Consider the following 18,089-nt stretch of genomic DNA (forward strand, 5'->3'; position numbering starts at 1 on the left):
CCATGTTCTAACTTCTCACTATAGATTGTGGATGCTAACAAGGCAAGTTTAACTGAAGAGGTTGCATATATGCAAATGCTACTCTGTTAAAGTCTTCGGCGAATCGTTCTTTCTAAGAGAAGTTTGTTTTGTTTTTTGTTCTTCCCATTCAAAAACTTCAACTGATTACTTTTGTTTTTTTATCTTCTTCAATCTTTTTTCCCGACAGAGCAACATAAATAGTGTTAACAACCCTAAAATCATACAAATTTTCATTTAAATGGAAGCAAATATTGTCAATCTGAGCAGAGAAGTCCTAGACAAATGATTTATATATACCTATTACAAGTTCACTACGCAATGTACACAAGTTGTTCCAAATGCTACAAGAGACTTGATTGTAGCAAAAAAAATGTGGCTAGTTTGACCCAGCAGTACTCATGTTGTTTTGCTGCGGGGAAAGATTCCTGATATGCTCAACAAACGTGTCAATATTAGTTTGTGAGGAACCACCGGGCATAACTGCCTTGATTGCAGCTTCCTTGAGTTTTGCAGCATTCTTCCTTAATTCCCTTCCTTCATATCCTTGCATGAGCCTTCTCACCACTTTCTCTATCTCCACAGACTTTATCAAACCATTTTCATCAGCTTTACCCTCTAAATCCATGCCTACTTTCCATATATCCCTTGAAAACCTGCAGTTGAGAAACTGTTCTGACCAGTAGGGCCACCCAATCATGGGGACACCCATGCTGATGCTTTCAATGGTGGAGTTCCAACCATTGTGGGTTAAGAACCCCCCCACAGAGGGATGGGACAGCACTTTCAACTGAGGTGCCCATGTCACAAGAAGGCCTTGATCTTTAATGCAATGTAAATATTCCTCAGTGATTGCTGCGCACTCACCTTCAACAAGGTCTGGACGAATGACCCACAGGAAGGGCTGCTCACTAGCTGTCAATCCCAAGGCTAATTCTTGTAGTTGTGCTCTTGACACAAGTGTATAGCTTCCAAATGAAACATACAGAACAGATGTCGGTGCCTGCTTCTCTAGCCATCTCATGCACTCCTCATTCTCCTCCCACAAGCTTGTTCTGATTATATCTTTTGGAAAAGAGCGTTCTCCTTGCAGGAATTCCCCGAGGAAAACAGGTCCTACTGCTTGTGCAGGGTAACCCTTTGATAGGGCCTGTATAGATTCTGCTCCTTCAAGCTCCTCAAATGTATTCACTAGAACCCAGTCTGCCTTATTCTGGATTTCGCTTTCATAAACTTGGGTATGAAACATGAGATCAGAAGAGCATTCCTCTCGATAAAAAGAACGAAGATCTTTTGGCAAGAGTGGCGGGATACCTGGTAGGCAGGTGATGAGCTTGGTGGGATTTTTGACATCCTCTGCTGCAAAAACAAACAGGAGATAATTAGTGATGCTGAAATTGGAATTGGGGAAGCTTTTATAGAGTTTCTAAGGCTTGATCAATGCATTAGGATTAACATGGAATTCTTCGTCTTTACTGAATTGAAGATGGATGTCTCATAATTTCAACAGATTACTTAATATAATATCGAATGTCCAGTTTGTTTGCGAACATTTAAATTAAGCAGTGTGGATATGGCAATCGTTATTACAATTCAGGATGTAAGACTGGTTTAAAGATGCGCGTTTTCTCTGCATCACTCAAAAGATTGCAGGTCTTTCTTTTTAAAGCAGCAAAAACAAAAATATCAGAGACAGATACTGCCAGTTACAAGAAATGAAATAAGTTAAAGCTGCCTATTTTTGAAGAAGCTGTTAAACTTTGTAACAAACGGTTAAAGGGAATGTTTCTTCTGTTACAACTGAAGCAGAGAAACTGCCAAATATATGAAAGGGTTCAGAACTTTGGGATTGGGAGAGAAAGGATTCCCCTCATGGACAGATTCTATTTTGGTTTTGTGATTGCTGCAAGGAGCCCTGGAATTTTTCTTGTTTATCCTCCAAAATCTATGTCCGATTTTATGTTTATAATTTTTGCCTCTGCTAGTGTAACACATTGAAGATTACATTCACAAGAATTCTTAATCTGGAAAACGACAAGACTAACAGAGGCATGCACAATTTACAATTAGCAGGTCCTACTCAACATTGTTGGTTTCCAGCCTGAGGATCACTTCACAGTAGAGGATAAATTGGGGCTAGGCTGAAGGTTTGACAGTCATTTAAACTTATTTGACCACATAGACAAACAAATATACAATTTAGGGAGCCACCAATGTACACATACAGCCTAAGCAAATTTTTAAAGAGCCATTATTTTCTCCTAATATAGAAACATTGTTGAATCTTCATAATTTTCAAAATATAACTATAGATTTTTAAAATTTTAAGGATTTTACATATTTCGTAAAAAAACATGATGGGCTAAATTTGGACCAATAATCTTTTTCAATTAGAGAATCATTGTGGAAAAAATTATTAGGAATATTTTAGGTTTTAATATTTGATAGGCAGAAGGCCATCGATTTGTGTGGACCTGTGAAGTTGAGATACGCATACTTGAGCTTGACAGTGGAGATATGTATCCATCGTGGTACACATAGCCTCGAGGGTAAGTTCAAGCGGCAGGCCATTGATTTGTGCAAACTTGTGCGAAGTTGAGATACACATCCTTGCTTGACAATGGAGATATGGATTTTCAAGCTTTACAACATTGAGATACACATATTTTTGAGGGTTAGTTTAAGTGGTTATGAATTAGATGTGGAATATCTCTCAAAGTTGGGGAGGTCATGCATTTGATTCTCTTCATCTTCTTAAAGTTAGGTTCGGTAATCAATCTCAACAATTTACCCCGTTTATCATTCACTGAATCATAAGAAAATACTCCAAAGGTATTCTTAAAGTTTTTCTAGGTGCATTGTACAATCAATGTAATTAATGTTTTCTTGTTCATAATTCAATGTATCATACCTTCAAGATTCAAAGGTCATTATACACAGTTTTCTAGGAAAAAGATGCAGTAAGGTACACATCATATGTAGGATTAGATGTATTTCTTGTGCTCATAATTCAATGTATCCAATGCACCTTCAAGATTCAATATGTCATTATACACAGTTCTCTCATGCAATACAGAGTTGACGGCTTACCACCCACCCATATTGTAGAATGCACTCACTTCTTTTGGTGCACTTATTGTTTTGAATTGTCATATGCATTTTTCTTGAACCGCAGGGCCATTCATCAAATCTTAGCCCACACTAATATAGAATTTATTCAGTGAACAGAAAGGATAGTTCTGAAGTTGGATTGTTTCCTCGAGTATTCTAGAAAAGATGCTTGGCGAATAAATCATCATTTAAAACTTTGAAAGGAAACAGGATTCTAGTAGCAGATTCCCAGCAAGTTTGTAACTTGCATGGATAGAGAGGTTTGTAACTGTTTTTTTTTTTTATTTTTAAAATTGTTTAATAAAATACCGTTAAAATGGATTTATACTAATTTGTCATCTAAACACTTTAGTCACTTTTATCTTGATAAACTACAAATTTATCTTTTTAGATAGGTATCTATTCTAAATTCAATGTTTTTGTATTAACCTCTATTTTAAATTCAATGCACCAACAATCTCAATTTAAATGAGTCTGTATAGAAATCAGAATAGAAGCAAAAAGCTGGATGGAGTACAGGTGATGATGGAAGACATAGTAGAATCATACTATCACCTACAATAATATCAATATTCTCTATTGTATTGTGGGGCTTCATGTGTCACACTTTTATTTTAAGGACTTATTATATATGACTGATGACATTATCAATAGCTCATTATCAATAGCCATAATCCAGAAGACAAATATTAAGCACTATACAAAGTAAAATAAGATTGATTTACTGTTTATCCCATTAAAATAATATAATTATAATATTTAATGGTGAAAACTAATATGATCTCATTAACATATGCTATCAATATGATATTTATAAAACTGCATCTAAAAACCATCAATTAAGAATCATAACTAAATTTTGCTATCATTTACCATATTTATCCAAAACTGCATCTAAACAACCATTAACCTTAAGAATGCATAAATAAATTTACATAAATGACCAGATTGATACATTTTGAAATCCTATAAGGTGCATATCATATTCGGGGTGACATGGGTTTACCCAATCAGTGGCCACAGAAAGGATATATTGTAATAGATGAGTGCATATTATACCTTTGATGGGAATGAATCCTTGGGAAATGAGTAGTTGAGTATTGGCCTGAGCAACTGAAGCAGCTGCACAGTAAGGCCAGAACACCACCCTGGGAACTTTAAGACTGGCTGCTACTTGGTGTGTAGAGGCGAAAAAACTATCAGAGAGAATACAAGTGATAGGGGGACCATCCTGGTTTACTTTCCGGAGGATTTGCTCCATGACTGGTCCTATTTTGGTCTGCAATGCCTCAAACAATTCTCCAATCTTAGTGGCGCCTCCACCATGAGGTAGCATTCCATCTGGCATGACCTGGAAGCGAATGTCCAAGCCGTGATGGTCTTGCAGGATGGCAGATATCTCCTGGTGAGGGCGCCTGAAAATCCGGTGGTGGAGGCGCTCGGTGGTGAGAAACGTGATGAGAAGGCCGCGGGCAGCGAGTGTTTTGGAAAAATGCATAAGAGCGTTGATGTGGCCCTGTGCTGGGAGTGGAACCACCACCACGTGTGGACGATGCAGACAGCACGAGTCCGCCATTGTCATTACCCTTGCTCTTCTTAGATTAAGATCAGTCTTGTGAGAGAATGAGAATGAAAACATGGCTCCCCTTCAGCACAGATAATATAATTAAGTCGAATGCGTTCATTAAGGGGAGGCCGTTAGGAGGCTTTGTGATTCAGCACTGAACCACCTGTCACGCGGTTTTATCTCGCGCTTTGTCGCCAGGTGACTTCCACGTATTTGTTGCTCTTTATGCGACGGTGTAGAAATTTAGTATAATTTTTTTCCCTCATTTATACATTTTTTTCCCGTCATTTAGTAGAAATTTAGAAATGTTAATATTTATTTATTTTAAATATTAAAAATAAGGAAAACAAATATAAAAGGTTATTAAATATATGCTAATATTTATTTTGCCATATAAATATAATTTAGAAAATGATTTATTTTATAATTAAAATTTTATAATTTGGGAAAATTAAATATAAATATATTTGATATAGGTTTTGAGAGATTTTTTATATTTATTATTGGTATCTTTTAAAAATATATGAAGTAGTATAAATTTATTTTAATTTTATATTTATAATAGGTTGAGAGGGATTATTATTTTAAGTAGGTTGACTTATTACTTTTATTAAAAAAAAACTAAACTTAGTCATCAAGAATTATTTATTAGTGGTCTTTAAAGGGTAGGCTTCCACTCATGCCATATGTCTCTAGATCTTGAGTTCTTAACCTATTTCTCTATGTTTAAGGCATACTCCAAAACCAATATTGAAAAACATCACATTTCTCCAAATACAATTTTTTTTCTAATTATATACCATTTAAAACATATTTATATTTTAAAATATTTAATTCCAAAAAAAATGACTCTAAATTTTAATTTATTTAAAAGCTTATTTATAATTTATAATTTATAAATTAAACAAACATTTTAATGTTTTCATTTTGCATATAGTTTTAACATGTTTATATTTAAATATTTCGTCATATTTAATAAAAATAAATATTATAGATCAATATCAATTTAAAGGATTTAAATTAAATTAAATTAAATTTTTCATTATTTATCTATTTTTAATCATAATTGAAGTTTTGATATGAAGAGAAAAATAACATAAAACCTTATTTTCATTTATAAATTAAATAACACACATTTAAATATTTGCATTTTTAAAATCTCATTTCTCTTTTGTATTAAATTGTAAAAAGTAGTCTTAGGGGTAGCTCAATTGGTAATCGAAGTAATGTGAAATCTATGAAAACTGAGAGATCCAAGGTTCAAACCCCCCCAGTTGTGACTTAGTTTATGGGGAGGAGGAGCGACCATCGACCTCGGATGTTTACTAGTAGCTACGTGAGAGGGAGGCTACTAGGTTCCTTTGGGATTAGAAAAATTGTAAAAATTAAATTCTTTGTCTCTTTAGATTATGGTCATAATTAAGACTCTGTCATAAAGGAAAAATAACAAAACCTAAGTTGACATATATACATTTTTTTGTGGGGTAAATATTGTATTGCCTTCAAACTGAGATTTACATGGATATGTTAGGTCAGTCTTTCACTAGGGAGGCTAGACCATAACCAAAAGTGCACTCTTCACAAAGGGGCGTGGGAGATGCTTTACAAAAAATTAAGTAGAAAGTATATATACTAAAAGATGGGCTAGATTGGCCTAGAGAGAGAAATAGATATTTCTAAAACAAAATAGGCTTTAGCATAACAAAGCTAAGTCAGGGGATCAAAGTTAGTAGTGGCAACCGGAATAGGATCTTTAATGTTGTCGGGGGTGCTTCTTACTGGTGGAGGAATGCTTAGATGTTGCTTAATACAACTCGTGCGTTGATCTATGTCCCTCGGGTGATGATGAAGGTGCTGTTGAGAGTGTAAGATATCAACCCCGTGCTTGAAACAATCCATTAGAATTCTTCCTGGGAGGAACTTCAGGTGCCAATACAAATTGATGGTGTACATGTATTGATTAAACCAACCTCAGATGTGCCCAACATCTAGCACCTAGTCAGCCAAATCTCCCAAAATATTTTTATCTAAAAAATGTTATCGTTGGGAGGCCCCTTCCTATTCCATGCAAGTTAGCTCATCTTGGATGGGTACCAAGGTAAGGTCTTGAAAATTGGAAGCGGGTCCATGAAGCTTATGATGCATACATGTAAGTCCATGAGAGGCTCGCTCTTGATAATATGCAACCCCTCGACAAACTAATGCTCGTTGATGGGGCATGATGCTGAACCATACACTAATATTGAGTGAGACAGATGAGAAGATAAACATGTGGTTGTTGGACTGAGGGGAGTGAGCCACGTAAGGAGAGGTCAGAGGGGGAGATAACAAGGAGTCATAGGGAAACAAAAAGTGATGATATAATAAGCTGCTTTCCATCCAGCCACGCGAATATGAAGGGGGCGTGGGAATGGACATGAATTGTTGGAGAGCTCAGTGCTAGAGGATGGCCGCAAGAGGCTAAAATCCACTCGCTGAGGAGCAAGGGAGGGATACAGAGTTGTTTGCATAGGCAAGGAGGGTAATACAACTTCAAGAGAAAACAAAGCTAGATACTAATGTACATCAAAGAAGGAGCAGGCTAAAAAGGACAGAGCTTCAATTCTGAAATTAGAGGAAATAACTAAGTAAGGAAACATACATAGACCATAGGCCTTCAAACCAGAAGACATTGTAGAAGTTCAGCTTCCACAGGGGGTGGTGACCAACATGTAGCTATCGCACACATGAGACTCGATGTTCTCACTTGCATGCAAAGTCGATAAGCCAAGAAAAGGAAACAACAGGTTATGCCTGGTAAACTAAGGAGCCGAATGGAAAGTTTCTTTGTAATGCCGAGAATGAAGGAAAATTTGAATGGGACTGAAGTTGTTGAGAGAAATATGGGTAAACATGAGAGGTCCAGGATGAAGTTCACTAAGGTGGGTTGGTTAGAGCCCCTAGTGTTTATTTCCTAGAGCTACAGACCAAAGAAGATTATGTCCTGTAACAACATTCGAGTAGGCTCGCACCAGAAGGAGGACTAGAATTATAAGAATACTAACTTTGTTCACCTCACATGCAAGGATGGGATCATTTTGGCAAGACAACAACTCTTCAAAGCTTATGTGGTGCATGGTCTTGAAATCAAGGATCTGTCATATAGATCACCTCAGGCGAAGTGTTATGAGCATGGTTTCCATTCATTTTTCTATGGGGACGTGTTGCCACGTCCCCCATCCACTGGCCACACGTCCCCCATCCACTTGGCCAGGAAGGGTAGTGGCGGACCTCCCCCACCCCCTTTTGCATTAAAAGCACCCCATCTAAGACAACAATTTCTTTCTTAGTAAGTTAATATTTATACATTAAAAAACAAACATTTTAATATTTGCATTTTTAAAATCACACGTCTCCCTTGAATTGTAATTAGATTGTAAAAAATTTCTATTTTTGCAATTAAAAAAATCATTTACTTTCAATTACTATATATATATATATATATATATATATATATATATATATATATATATATATATATATTACGAAATGACCCTTTTCTAGACACTTTCTCTAGTCAATTTTTCCCATAATCCTTTAGATATTTTTAAGAATCATAAGTTTAAGTTGTTTAATTTGAAAATTTAAAGTGCCTCAAGGTCTTTTTAGGGTGTTGAATCCATTTATACATTCAAAAGTGCATTTTAAACAATAAGAAATCACAATCTTGCTCAAAATTGTATTGCCTGATTCCAACCAAAATATCCATTTTGTCTATTAGTCATATTATACCTATATATAAAAGGTCATTTTGTCTATTCGTTAGATTGTGCCCAGATATATATATATATATATATATATATATATATATATATATATATATAAAGTTGATATGGAATGTGTGAGTACTTTATCACCATTTGTATATCATGTGCACCTTCTAACTTATTTAAGTAAATAAGTCATTATGGTAGTTGCATGTTTAAATGCATTTAGGTGAAAGCACACCTTATGTGGCATCTCCACTTTTATCTTGTATCTACTTAAACACATTAAATGTGGTCCTCTCCAAAATTCTTTTTAAGTGGGGATGCTTGTCACTATTTTGTCATGAGAGAGTATGAGAAATGAACAAGTAGTTAAAGCAATAAATTTATAATGTTACATAATGTTGTTTTGTATATAGGATTAGAACATTAACATTGTTATGTTGTTTGAGTAATACAAAGGTTTCTTTGTCCTAAATTTGTTTTGTCTTACATTATTTATGTCTAGGTTCATATATGATTGTAACTCTTTCACTAGAGGGCATAAAATATGTGATCCTAAACTCCATTTTGATCATAACTCTTTCACTAGGGGGCATTGAATATATGATCCTACACTCCATTTTGAAATATATATCAAATTCTAATTATATATGTGGAACTTATCAAATATCTTCTTCAAAATCTAAAATATGATCACTGCTTCTCCTTGCATCCATGTTTGATGGTTCATGAAGCTTGCTTAAAATTTGTAAATCAATGCAACTCAATTATTAGCACTAATTGTCTACACCATTGTTATTCTCATGTTAAAAAGAGTTGTAGTGTACCTAATTAGTCATTTCACTATATAGGGAAGACAAAGTTGATAGATAAACAATTGTTGAATTTATCTCCTTCCAAAGAGACTAATGAAATTCAAAATTTGTTCATTGAATTTATCTGAGCATTCATTGTCATTCCTACAAAGATCATTGGTACCACCCATGCAAATGGGGCTCAAGGTGTATAAAACTTTCTGTATCTTGTAAGGTTTATATAAATTTTGATTTTTTCACTTGTTTATAGTATTCAAAATCTAAAAACATTTGTGTTATATATCATAGTTTATATATTTCATTATTAGAACCATATAAATTCTTCTAATTTTAATTGATGCAATACATACATGTAGCAAAATGATGTAAATGATGTCTTCCATAACAATGTGAAGAGTACATTTTTAAGCACAAAAACCTTGATATAACTAAGTAAATTATTTTGGGTAGGTTATTATGTAACTAAAATATGAAAGAATAAAGAAGGAACATCCAATAGTAGTTGATCTTGATATGTTGGGAGAAGTCCTCGAAGAAGGGTTGGCAACACACAAAAAAATTACTTTGTTGTTCATTACAAATGGTAAATTTCATACATTTTTCAACATAGTATTGCTTTTTGTGATTAATACTCTCCTCAATCTTTCACATTCATATAGATATGTCTTGTTTCTTATGATTTTGGTTATTTCATGCATTTTCTAGCATGTTTCAAGTTGTTTTAGGATTCACACCCTCTTGATGTATCATCTCATGCCATCTTATAACAAGTTTAAACTTGACCTTGCCCAAGTTTTCTTGCATATGTTATAGGTTAAGTAGCATAGTAATTTCCCACATAAGCAAGCAAGATTTTTGGAGTAGTGATAGTATTAGGAAAAATATTGATGTGAAAGATGATCAAGAGTTCTCATTCTATATTTCAAATCTATCATTTATACATAGAGAGGAAACAATTCATTTTCCCAAACTAATGAAAATTGAAGTAGATAGGTTCCTTCTAGCCCACACATGTCTATAATGTGGACTAGGAGGTGACATGGACTTCACATGGTAGACCCATATGGAAAAAACATAGACATCACATATATGGTAAACACAAGTATTCATTTATGTTCATCACAAAGTATCATCACTACCTATTTATTCATAATCCAACAATCCATTGCTCCATCTCCTCTCATTACTAGAACATAGAAAAATTAAATAGAAACTTGGTGAAAGCTGTTTTTTTTTTCTTTTTAAATTGATCATACATTTTCAAGTAATCCAATGGTAATCAAGGAATCATTATTCTCTTGGAAAATTATTTTTCACAAAATGATCAACATGTATAATGTTATTTTTGGTTATATGTGCATTTGAAAGACCCACAACAAGTTCTCGAACATATTTTCAAATGAGAACAACTAGTATTTAACATTTAATTTAATATTAATTGCAAACGAAAACATGCATTCTCCTAAAAAATTATTTCGTGTATACACTCAACAGTGACAATGTTATAAAAAACATTATTCATGGATTCTATTAAATGGATTCTCTATTAGTTATCCACGAACTATCCAACACACGTTTCTTATCTTTAGAAAAACATATTAATTCACTTCGATGTTCCATTTCCCCTGCTTCAGGGGTATACTAGTAATGTAGAGTGTAGAGTGACAGAGAAAAGCGTTTGAGAGTAGTTCACATCAACTTAGATGTGAAATCAAGAGATGGATGATACCTAAAGAGGAGTGGGCAAAAAGACAATGTAGTTATTGCACTAAAGAAGTGGTAAAGATAGGATGCCATTACATCATGGAATGTTCAGATTATAAGAATATTAAAATCAATTATATTAAGACAAAAAATGAACAATTTGAGTCATTTGTTTGAAGAAGAGAAGATAATAAGGGTAGATTTCTTGGTCAAGATAGAAAGCGAAAGATCCAAAATGCAAAAAGAAAGGGAGATTTAAGTGTTGCATTTAAAGTTGTGCAAACGTTTCTTTACTAGCTACCTATGGGTCCCATAGATCGCGGGGCTGGTGAATGTCATTAAAAAATTCTATTGTATTCTATTCTAGTCATAGATGATAAGATATGGGTATTGAAAAAGGTAATCAATCTTTAAAAAAATTTATCAGTCATAAAAAAAACAATTATAAGTCCTAGATGATAAGATATACATATTGGAAAAAGTAATCAATCTTTTGAAAAAATATTATAAGTCATAAAAAAACAATTATAAGTTATAGATGATAAGATAGGCATATTGAAAAAGGTAATCAATCTTTAAAAAAGCAATTATAAATATTTAAATAAAGTAACAAATTATAAGATTGAAGTTATGTGATATTAAAAAATAGTTAAAATTATTAATAATAATTTAATTTTAAGATCATGTTAAGATAGACATTAAAGTGGTGTATAAAACTTCTTTGTTTATACAATAAGAGATCAATTTCTACACAACAATTTGATTAATAAAATTCATAAAGGTGTGCATATTCTACTACCGTGATTCCAATCTATTATAAATGATTTGACATATGAACTATTCTCTAGGTGTTACTATTGCTTTTAACTTTTATGTATGAAAATTTGTTATTCCATCCTTATTTCCAAATATTAATTAATTGTTAAATAATTAGGATATCTAAAATTATTTTTTAATGATTTTTAAAAGGTAAATTTCTATTATTATTAAATATGACTAAGTTTTAAATTATAAACTTATTTTTTTAAGGAAAATTAATTTTATTGTGTCCAGAGGCCTCAAGAGATGTGTTGTAATGTTTTGTCATCTCTTGTAAATAAAAATAATAAAAACATCATTGTTTATGAGAACCCATAGTATTGACCCATGGTATTCATGTTGAATATAGCCTATTTAAGGAGGGAAATTAAATCAACAAATTAGTGATTATAACTCATGATACTCATGTGGAATATAGCCTATTTAAAGGGGTAAATTAAACTAGAAAATTTATAATTATAATTAATAATTAAACCAACCTAGATCCATCTGAACTCAGGATCTACCAAGTGTTGAGAGGATCAAATCTCTTTTCACTCTAAAAGAGGTTTGCTCCACAAGAGATTTGATTCCGATAAGCACTTGGTAGATCCAAAATTAAGATGAATCTAGACTAGTAAACTAATCAAATATAATTTTATGTTTTACTCTTATTGCCATGTCAAATATTGCATTCAAATCAGTTATCTCAATTTTTTTTTTTTTTCAGTAAAATAAATCTTTCATAATCAATATTATTACACAATTTATGTTCTCATTGTTGGAAAAGTGGTATCAGAGGGTAGGTCATGAGTTCGATACACACCTGGGGGGGGATTGTTGAAAATTGGATAAACCAACGCTCCCCGTGTGTTTTGTGACATGGACTAACCGCCTCTCGTGGATCCTTATCTCTGGCAATGCGATTGTTGACTAACACTTGCAGGTTTTGGTCTAACAACAATCATGATTCCCAACACTCATATTTTTTTTTCAATAAAATAAATCTTTCACAATTAATATTATTTCATAAATTATGTTATCGTATTCTTTTTTCAATAAAACAAGTCTTTCACGATCAATATTATAGAATAAAATAAATGTTTCACAATCAATATTGTTTCATAGTTTGTGTTTGTTAAATTTTTTTATTATTCAATTAAGTTTGTATCACATCTTTAGGTCAAAGGGTCAGCGACTTAAGTTTTGTGTATAATATTCTCTTTTTAGACTTGCTTGTATTAAACAAACTTCTTACTTGTGTTAGCTTAAATTTTTATCCCATTTATTCATATTAACTAAAGTGTTTTCTAAATACTAACATTCAATAATTGTAGCCACTAACATTAAACGATTGTGTTTTTTATTAAACCATTGTGTTTGTAACTAATTACTATTAAACACTATTGACACATACTAAAAAATAAATAATCGTGAAACAATTAATATTAATGATTGGTAAAAAAATTAAGAATGATAGTATATTTATATCAATAAATAATGCATTAAATTTCCTCATATGATGTGAGGAGGGATGTATCTCATCTAAAAATTGGTGAGGGTGCCATTGCTTCACTCAATGAATGAGGCTAACATGTCTGCATCTTATTCATTATGTCGTCATGTGGAGAACAACACATTTTATAGTTAATAAGTGTAGGATGGTGGAATTTAATGTCGCAACTTGGTTGTATTTTCATCTCAATTTTAGCAAATTACAGTTGGTCTTTCGCTGCAAGTTGGGTCCTAATTATATTTGTAGAAAATAACTCGAAATTTGCAGCTGCTAATGAATTCAAATTGAAAACAATAGATACAATTTTCTTCTACTCAATATGCAGAAGGGAAAACATACAATCAAAACAACATGCAATCATTCAATCACAATGAACACGGTATTTTTACTTGGGAACCCAACTAGGAAAAACGCCTCCTCCATTTGTATTATATCAAATGATACAATTGATCTATTACAATGACAACTTCAATCCTTGAAGCTCAACCTACACTAAAATATCGATCTCATCCTCCTAAGACTACTCTAGAAAATACTGAGCCTGCACTTGCTCTGCCTGCACTCGCTCTGTTTGCACTCACATTCTTGCACTCGCTCTGCCCACAATCGCGTTCCTGCACTAGCTCCTATTTTCTTGCACAATTCTAAGGAAATTAGCTCATTTTATACATTCCAAACACTATACACTCAAATTATACAATGATCCGGAATTGATCTAAGACAAAAAATAAGGTATTACAAACTCATGTGCATGGATGTACCTATGTTATTTTGTGCAACGGATCAATAAGATTGCAAAATACACAGGCAAAGAAGCAGTTAAAGAAAACATATCAGGCAAACATATAAACACAACAAGTTTAATAAAGAGTTCACCCAATACTCTTAGGCTACGTTTCCTGGTCCAGCCTTCAGTGGTGGCCTCTCTATTATGTTTTCAAAGCAGAGTTTTTACAACAATGAGTTCAATTTGAGTCTCACACAATAGATACAAATTAGTAAGACTATACTTGGATCCCCCAAGTCCCTTTGAGTACACAGACTCTCCTCACTGACTCTCGACCTCTATTGGTCACAATAGTATGAGCCCAATCTGAGACTCATACATGACAGGCATTACAGAGGAGTGCGCTTGAACCTCTCAAGCCTTCTTTGGAGTACACAGACTCTCTGACCCTCTCTGTCTTTGTCCTAACTCTGGCTCGATGCTGCCTTTGCTTCTATAGGTCAGCTCGGCTTCTTCTCTCTGCTTTCGGTTTACTGCCTACTTATTACTGCCATGTCAGTTTGTGGCTTTAAAGCCAGTCTTCTCCCTAACTGTTCATTTCTTCTTCCCAACTTTCTGGTTCCCCTGCCTCTGTCCGTTTGAATCCCTTTGTCCTGAGTAATCAGTCACTGTATAATGTCTCACAGGGAGGTGGCCACATATTTCATAACGGATGAGTGTCAGTTCTCTTGGACATATTTGAAATGGTCGTTTTTCCATTAACTCCAAGAATTCCCACAAAACACGACCTTTTGCCAACGCATCGTCCATATCAGACTTCAAATCCTATGCGACCTTACTTTATATTCTTGTCAAATCTGGTCATCCATTGGAACGCGTCTCCGCCGTTGATCTAGGGACCCGAAATCTGACGGTCATCGTTCATATCAGGTGGCTAAGTAGCATGATGTTTACCCATCCGATGTGAGCGGTTCTCTCTCTCCCTGCCGAGACGCGTGGCGATTGTTGTGTGGCATCAGGCGGAACTCGGTCAAAACCACTTACCGCTAGAAGCCCTTCCGATATCCTGCCAGTTTTGTTGAATCCCGCTCTGACGGAACCGAAACAATATTTTCTGCGTTTTATAATTATTTCGGATCTGGGTGCTCGGGGATTCTCTTCACTGAGAGGTTTGCCCTGCGATATGCGATTAGCGACTTGTCACTAATCGCATATCGGAAACTACCTCCGCTACTTAAATTTGTCCCTGCATTTGCTGGTTGGTGTCAGTGCACGTTACCATGGTTTGCCGCTCTGTGCGCTAGATTGACGACCCTTGTTGATCTGCGCTGATCTCCATTGCAACTGTCTGAGGATTCCCTCTGATAGCTTGATCTTTATAAGACTTTGAATCTTTGGCATGATTTTTAAAGAGTTCATGAAAACTTAGAGAGTGTTCTAGGATCCATTTGGATCACGCCTTCCCACTGAAAAAGCTTTTGGACCACCAAAAGTTGGTTTTTAAGCATCAATCAAGTGAGGATATAGATTCCTCGCTTGCCCAATTTCTATCCATCTTGCACTACTTGGTTTTGAACCTTTGAGTCCAATTCTGAGGTACTCAACATCCCCTCTGCACGTAGTTCTCACCTTCTTGTCCAGAACTGTGTCTTCCTGCAATTCATTGAGATATTCAGGCAACAGATCATCAACAGAAAGCAACTGGCTCTGCTCTTCAGGATCTTCAATCAATGAAGGTTCAAACAGTCTCAAGCTTTCTGCATTAACTACTGAATAGATGTGCATGTAAGCTGAAAAATCAAGGCGAAAAGCATTCTCACCAATTTTCTCAAGTATCCTGAAAGGTCCATACCTTATTAACTTCAGCTTCTTACCTTCACCTTGCATTCTGTCTTTGCTGATATATGGCCAGACTTGATCACCAACTTGGAAATTGTGCTCAATCCAATGCTTATCATGCCTTGCCTTGTACTTGGCTTGGCTCTTTTCCAGCTATTCCTGTACTGCTTGGTGAATTTCTTAGATTTGTTCAATGAATTTGGTTGCCTTGTCCACATCACTGTGTCCATCAACTGCTATGTCTTTACCAAAGACAAAATCCAAGGGACACCTTGGTGTGAAACCAAAACAGGTCTCAAAAGGAGATCTCTGTGTAGAAGAATGTTTAGCCCGGTTGTAAGTATGTTGCACATAACATAAATGTTCATCCAAAAACTTGGGATGCTTGCTGCAATAGCCTTTGAGCAACTGGATCACTATCCGGTTGACCACCTCTGTTTTGGCATCTGTTTGTGGATGAAAGGTTGTGCTCTTCTTCAGTCTGGTGTCCATCAATTCCCACAGACTCGACCAAAATTTCCCAACAAATCGGGAATCCCGAACAGATACAATGGAAGTGGGTAATCCAAAATGAACCCATACATGCTGAAAGAACAACTTTGTTGTTTGTTCAACTGTAATCTGTTTGTTACAAGGTATTAAAATACACATTTTGCTGAACCTATCCACAATAACATATAAATAGTCATGACCTTTTCTAGATTTAGGCAATCCCCCAACAAAGTCCATGGAAACACTTTCCCAAGGATGAGAAGGAACTGGTAGTGGAGTGTACAAGCCTAGTTTTCTATTGATGGGCTTGCTTTTAGCACACATGGTACACCCTCTTACATATCTAGAAACGATTTCATTCATTTTTGGCCAATAACAAAATCTTTGCAGCTGTGCAACTGTTTTACTTACACCAAAGTGACTTGATATTAGAGAAGTGTGTGCTTCTCGAATTATCTTTACTCTTTCAGTTTGAGGAATGCATAAATTTCCAAAATGATACAAGAGTTGGTCCTTAACATGATAATCCAATTCTTCTACTTGTTTGACATGACTTAAAGTTGCATATACATCTTTGAAATCTATATCTTGAGCATACTATTCAATGTAGCTTTCATGCACCACTGAATTATGCTTAAGTATAGTAGATGCATTTATGATTGGTCTAGACAACATATCTGCAACTTTATTGTGTATGCATGTTTAGTAAATTTAGTGTGTCCTAAATTGCTACATTAATTATCAATCCGGGAGTCGTAGATTGATGAAGTGTGGCGCACTATATGTGCAAGACAGCCCCTTTCTTACCTTTTTGTCGTTTTCAATTTTTATTTTGTTTTGGGGGTTTTTATCTTCGTTTATCTCCTAATATGAATGGAAATCTTATCCCTGAGTTTTAAGAGTACTCTTAGAAGGCAAGTATGGATATAGATTTTAAGGCAATTATGTCTTCTATAATTATTTCCAGAACTTAACACTTCAGAGGGTCTTAGAACATACTAGTGGTGAAATTAATACTTGAACAAGAATAAAAATGTGCTGCTATTCAAATCAAGCAAATAATGAACTACTGATCATGAAACCATTATCTCTACTGCTGTCTAAATACAAATATAATGAATTAATCTACTATACTCAAACAAATCAAAAATTGTGATTTGGTAAAAGTAAAATCAATTCACATCATTCATAGTCTGATACCTCGCCAGGTAGTCTAAGCTATGGCTTTCGGAGATAACGTCAATGACATGAGCAAGTTAATGTCTAATTGCAGAAAAATAAAACTAAAATAAAATCACATCATTCATAGTCTGATACCTCGCCAGGTAGTCTAAGCTATGGCTTTCGGAGATAACGTCAATGATATGAGCAAGTTGATGTCTAATTGCAGAAAAGTAAAACTAAAATCAAATTACATCATTCATAGTCTGATACCTCGCCAGGTAGTCTAAGCTAAGGCTTTCAGAAATAACGTCAATGATATGAGCAAGTTGATGTCTAATTTGTAGAAAAGTAAAACTAAAATCAAATCACATCATTCATAGTCTGATACCTCGCCAGGTAGTCTAAGCTATGGCTTTCGGAGATAACGTCAATGATATGAGCAAGTTGATATCTAAACTAACTAACAAAGCAAGTGAAGAAGACTGAAATCAACAAAACAGAACTAGAATTAAAAAAAATTAAGAAAAGAAAAGTCAGCAGAGAGGCTAATTCCATGTCACTAATTATTGCGAAAATTGTATGAAAATGC

General features: G+C 34.4%; 1 protein-coding gene across 2 annotated transcripts; it reads right to left on the bottom strand.

The window, feature by feature from the left end:
- Window positions 1-215: 215 nt before the first annotated feature.
- Window positions 216-4,834, bottom strand: LOC149219045 (linamarin synthase 1-like). Of its 2 annotated transcripts, none has more exons than XM_089384230.1 (2): window positions 4,189-4,834; window positions 216-1,374 (listed from the first exon to the last, which is right to left on the bottom strand). In XM_089384230.1, exons 1-2 carry the CDS (start codon window positions 4,766-4,768, stop codon window positions 398-400), a joined length of 1,557 nt encoding a protein of 518 aa, XP_089240356.1. In that variant the 5' UTR covers window positions 4,769-4,834; the 3' UTR covers window positions 216-397. The 2 variants fall into 2 exon arrangements, with proteins under 2 accessions (XP_089240356.1, XP_089240355.1); XM_089384229.1 differs by having other exon boundaries at window positions 216-1,377; window positions 4,189-4,831.
- Window positions 4,835-18,089: the final 13,255 nt, after the last annotated feature.

The sequence above is a fragment of the Pinus tabuliformis genome, chromosome Q (genome assembly GCF_031772625.1).
Source record: "Pinus tabuliformis cultivar Carrire ecotype Pingquan chromosome Q, CPIR1, whole genome shotgun sequence".
NCBI classification, from domain to species: Eukaryota; Viridiplantae; Streptophyta; class Pinopsida; order Pinales; family Pinaceae; genus Pinus; species Pinus tabuliformis.

Excerpts from the sequence above, each read along its gene's own strand:
- LOC149219045 (XM_089384229.1), bottom strand. The coding sequence starts at position 4,768 with ATGTTTTCATTCTCATTCTCTCACAAGACTGATCTTAATCTAAGAAGA. Across the intron at positions 1,378-4,188 it reads AGGATTCATTCCCATCAAAG|CAGAGGATGTCAAAAATCCC; the intron begins GTATAATATGCA and ends TTGTTTTTGCAG.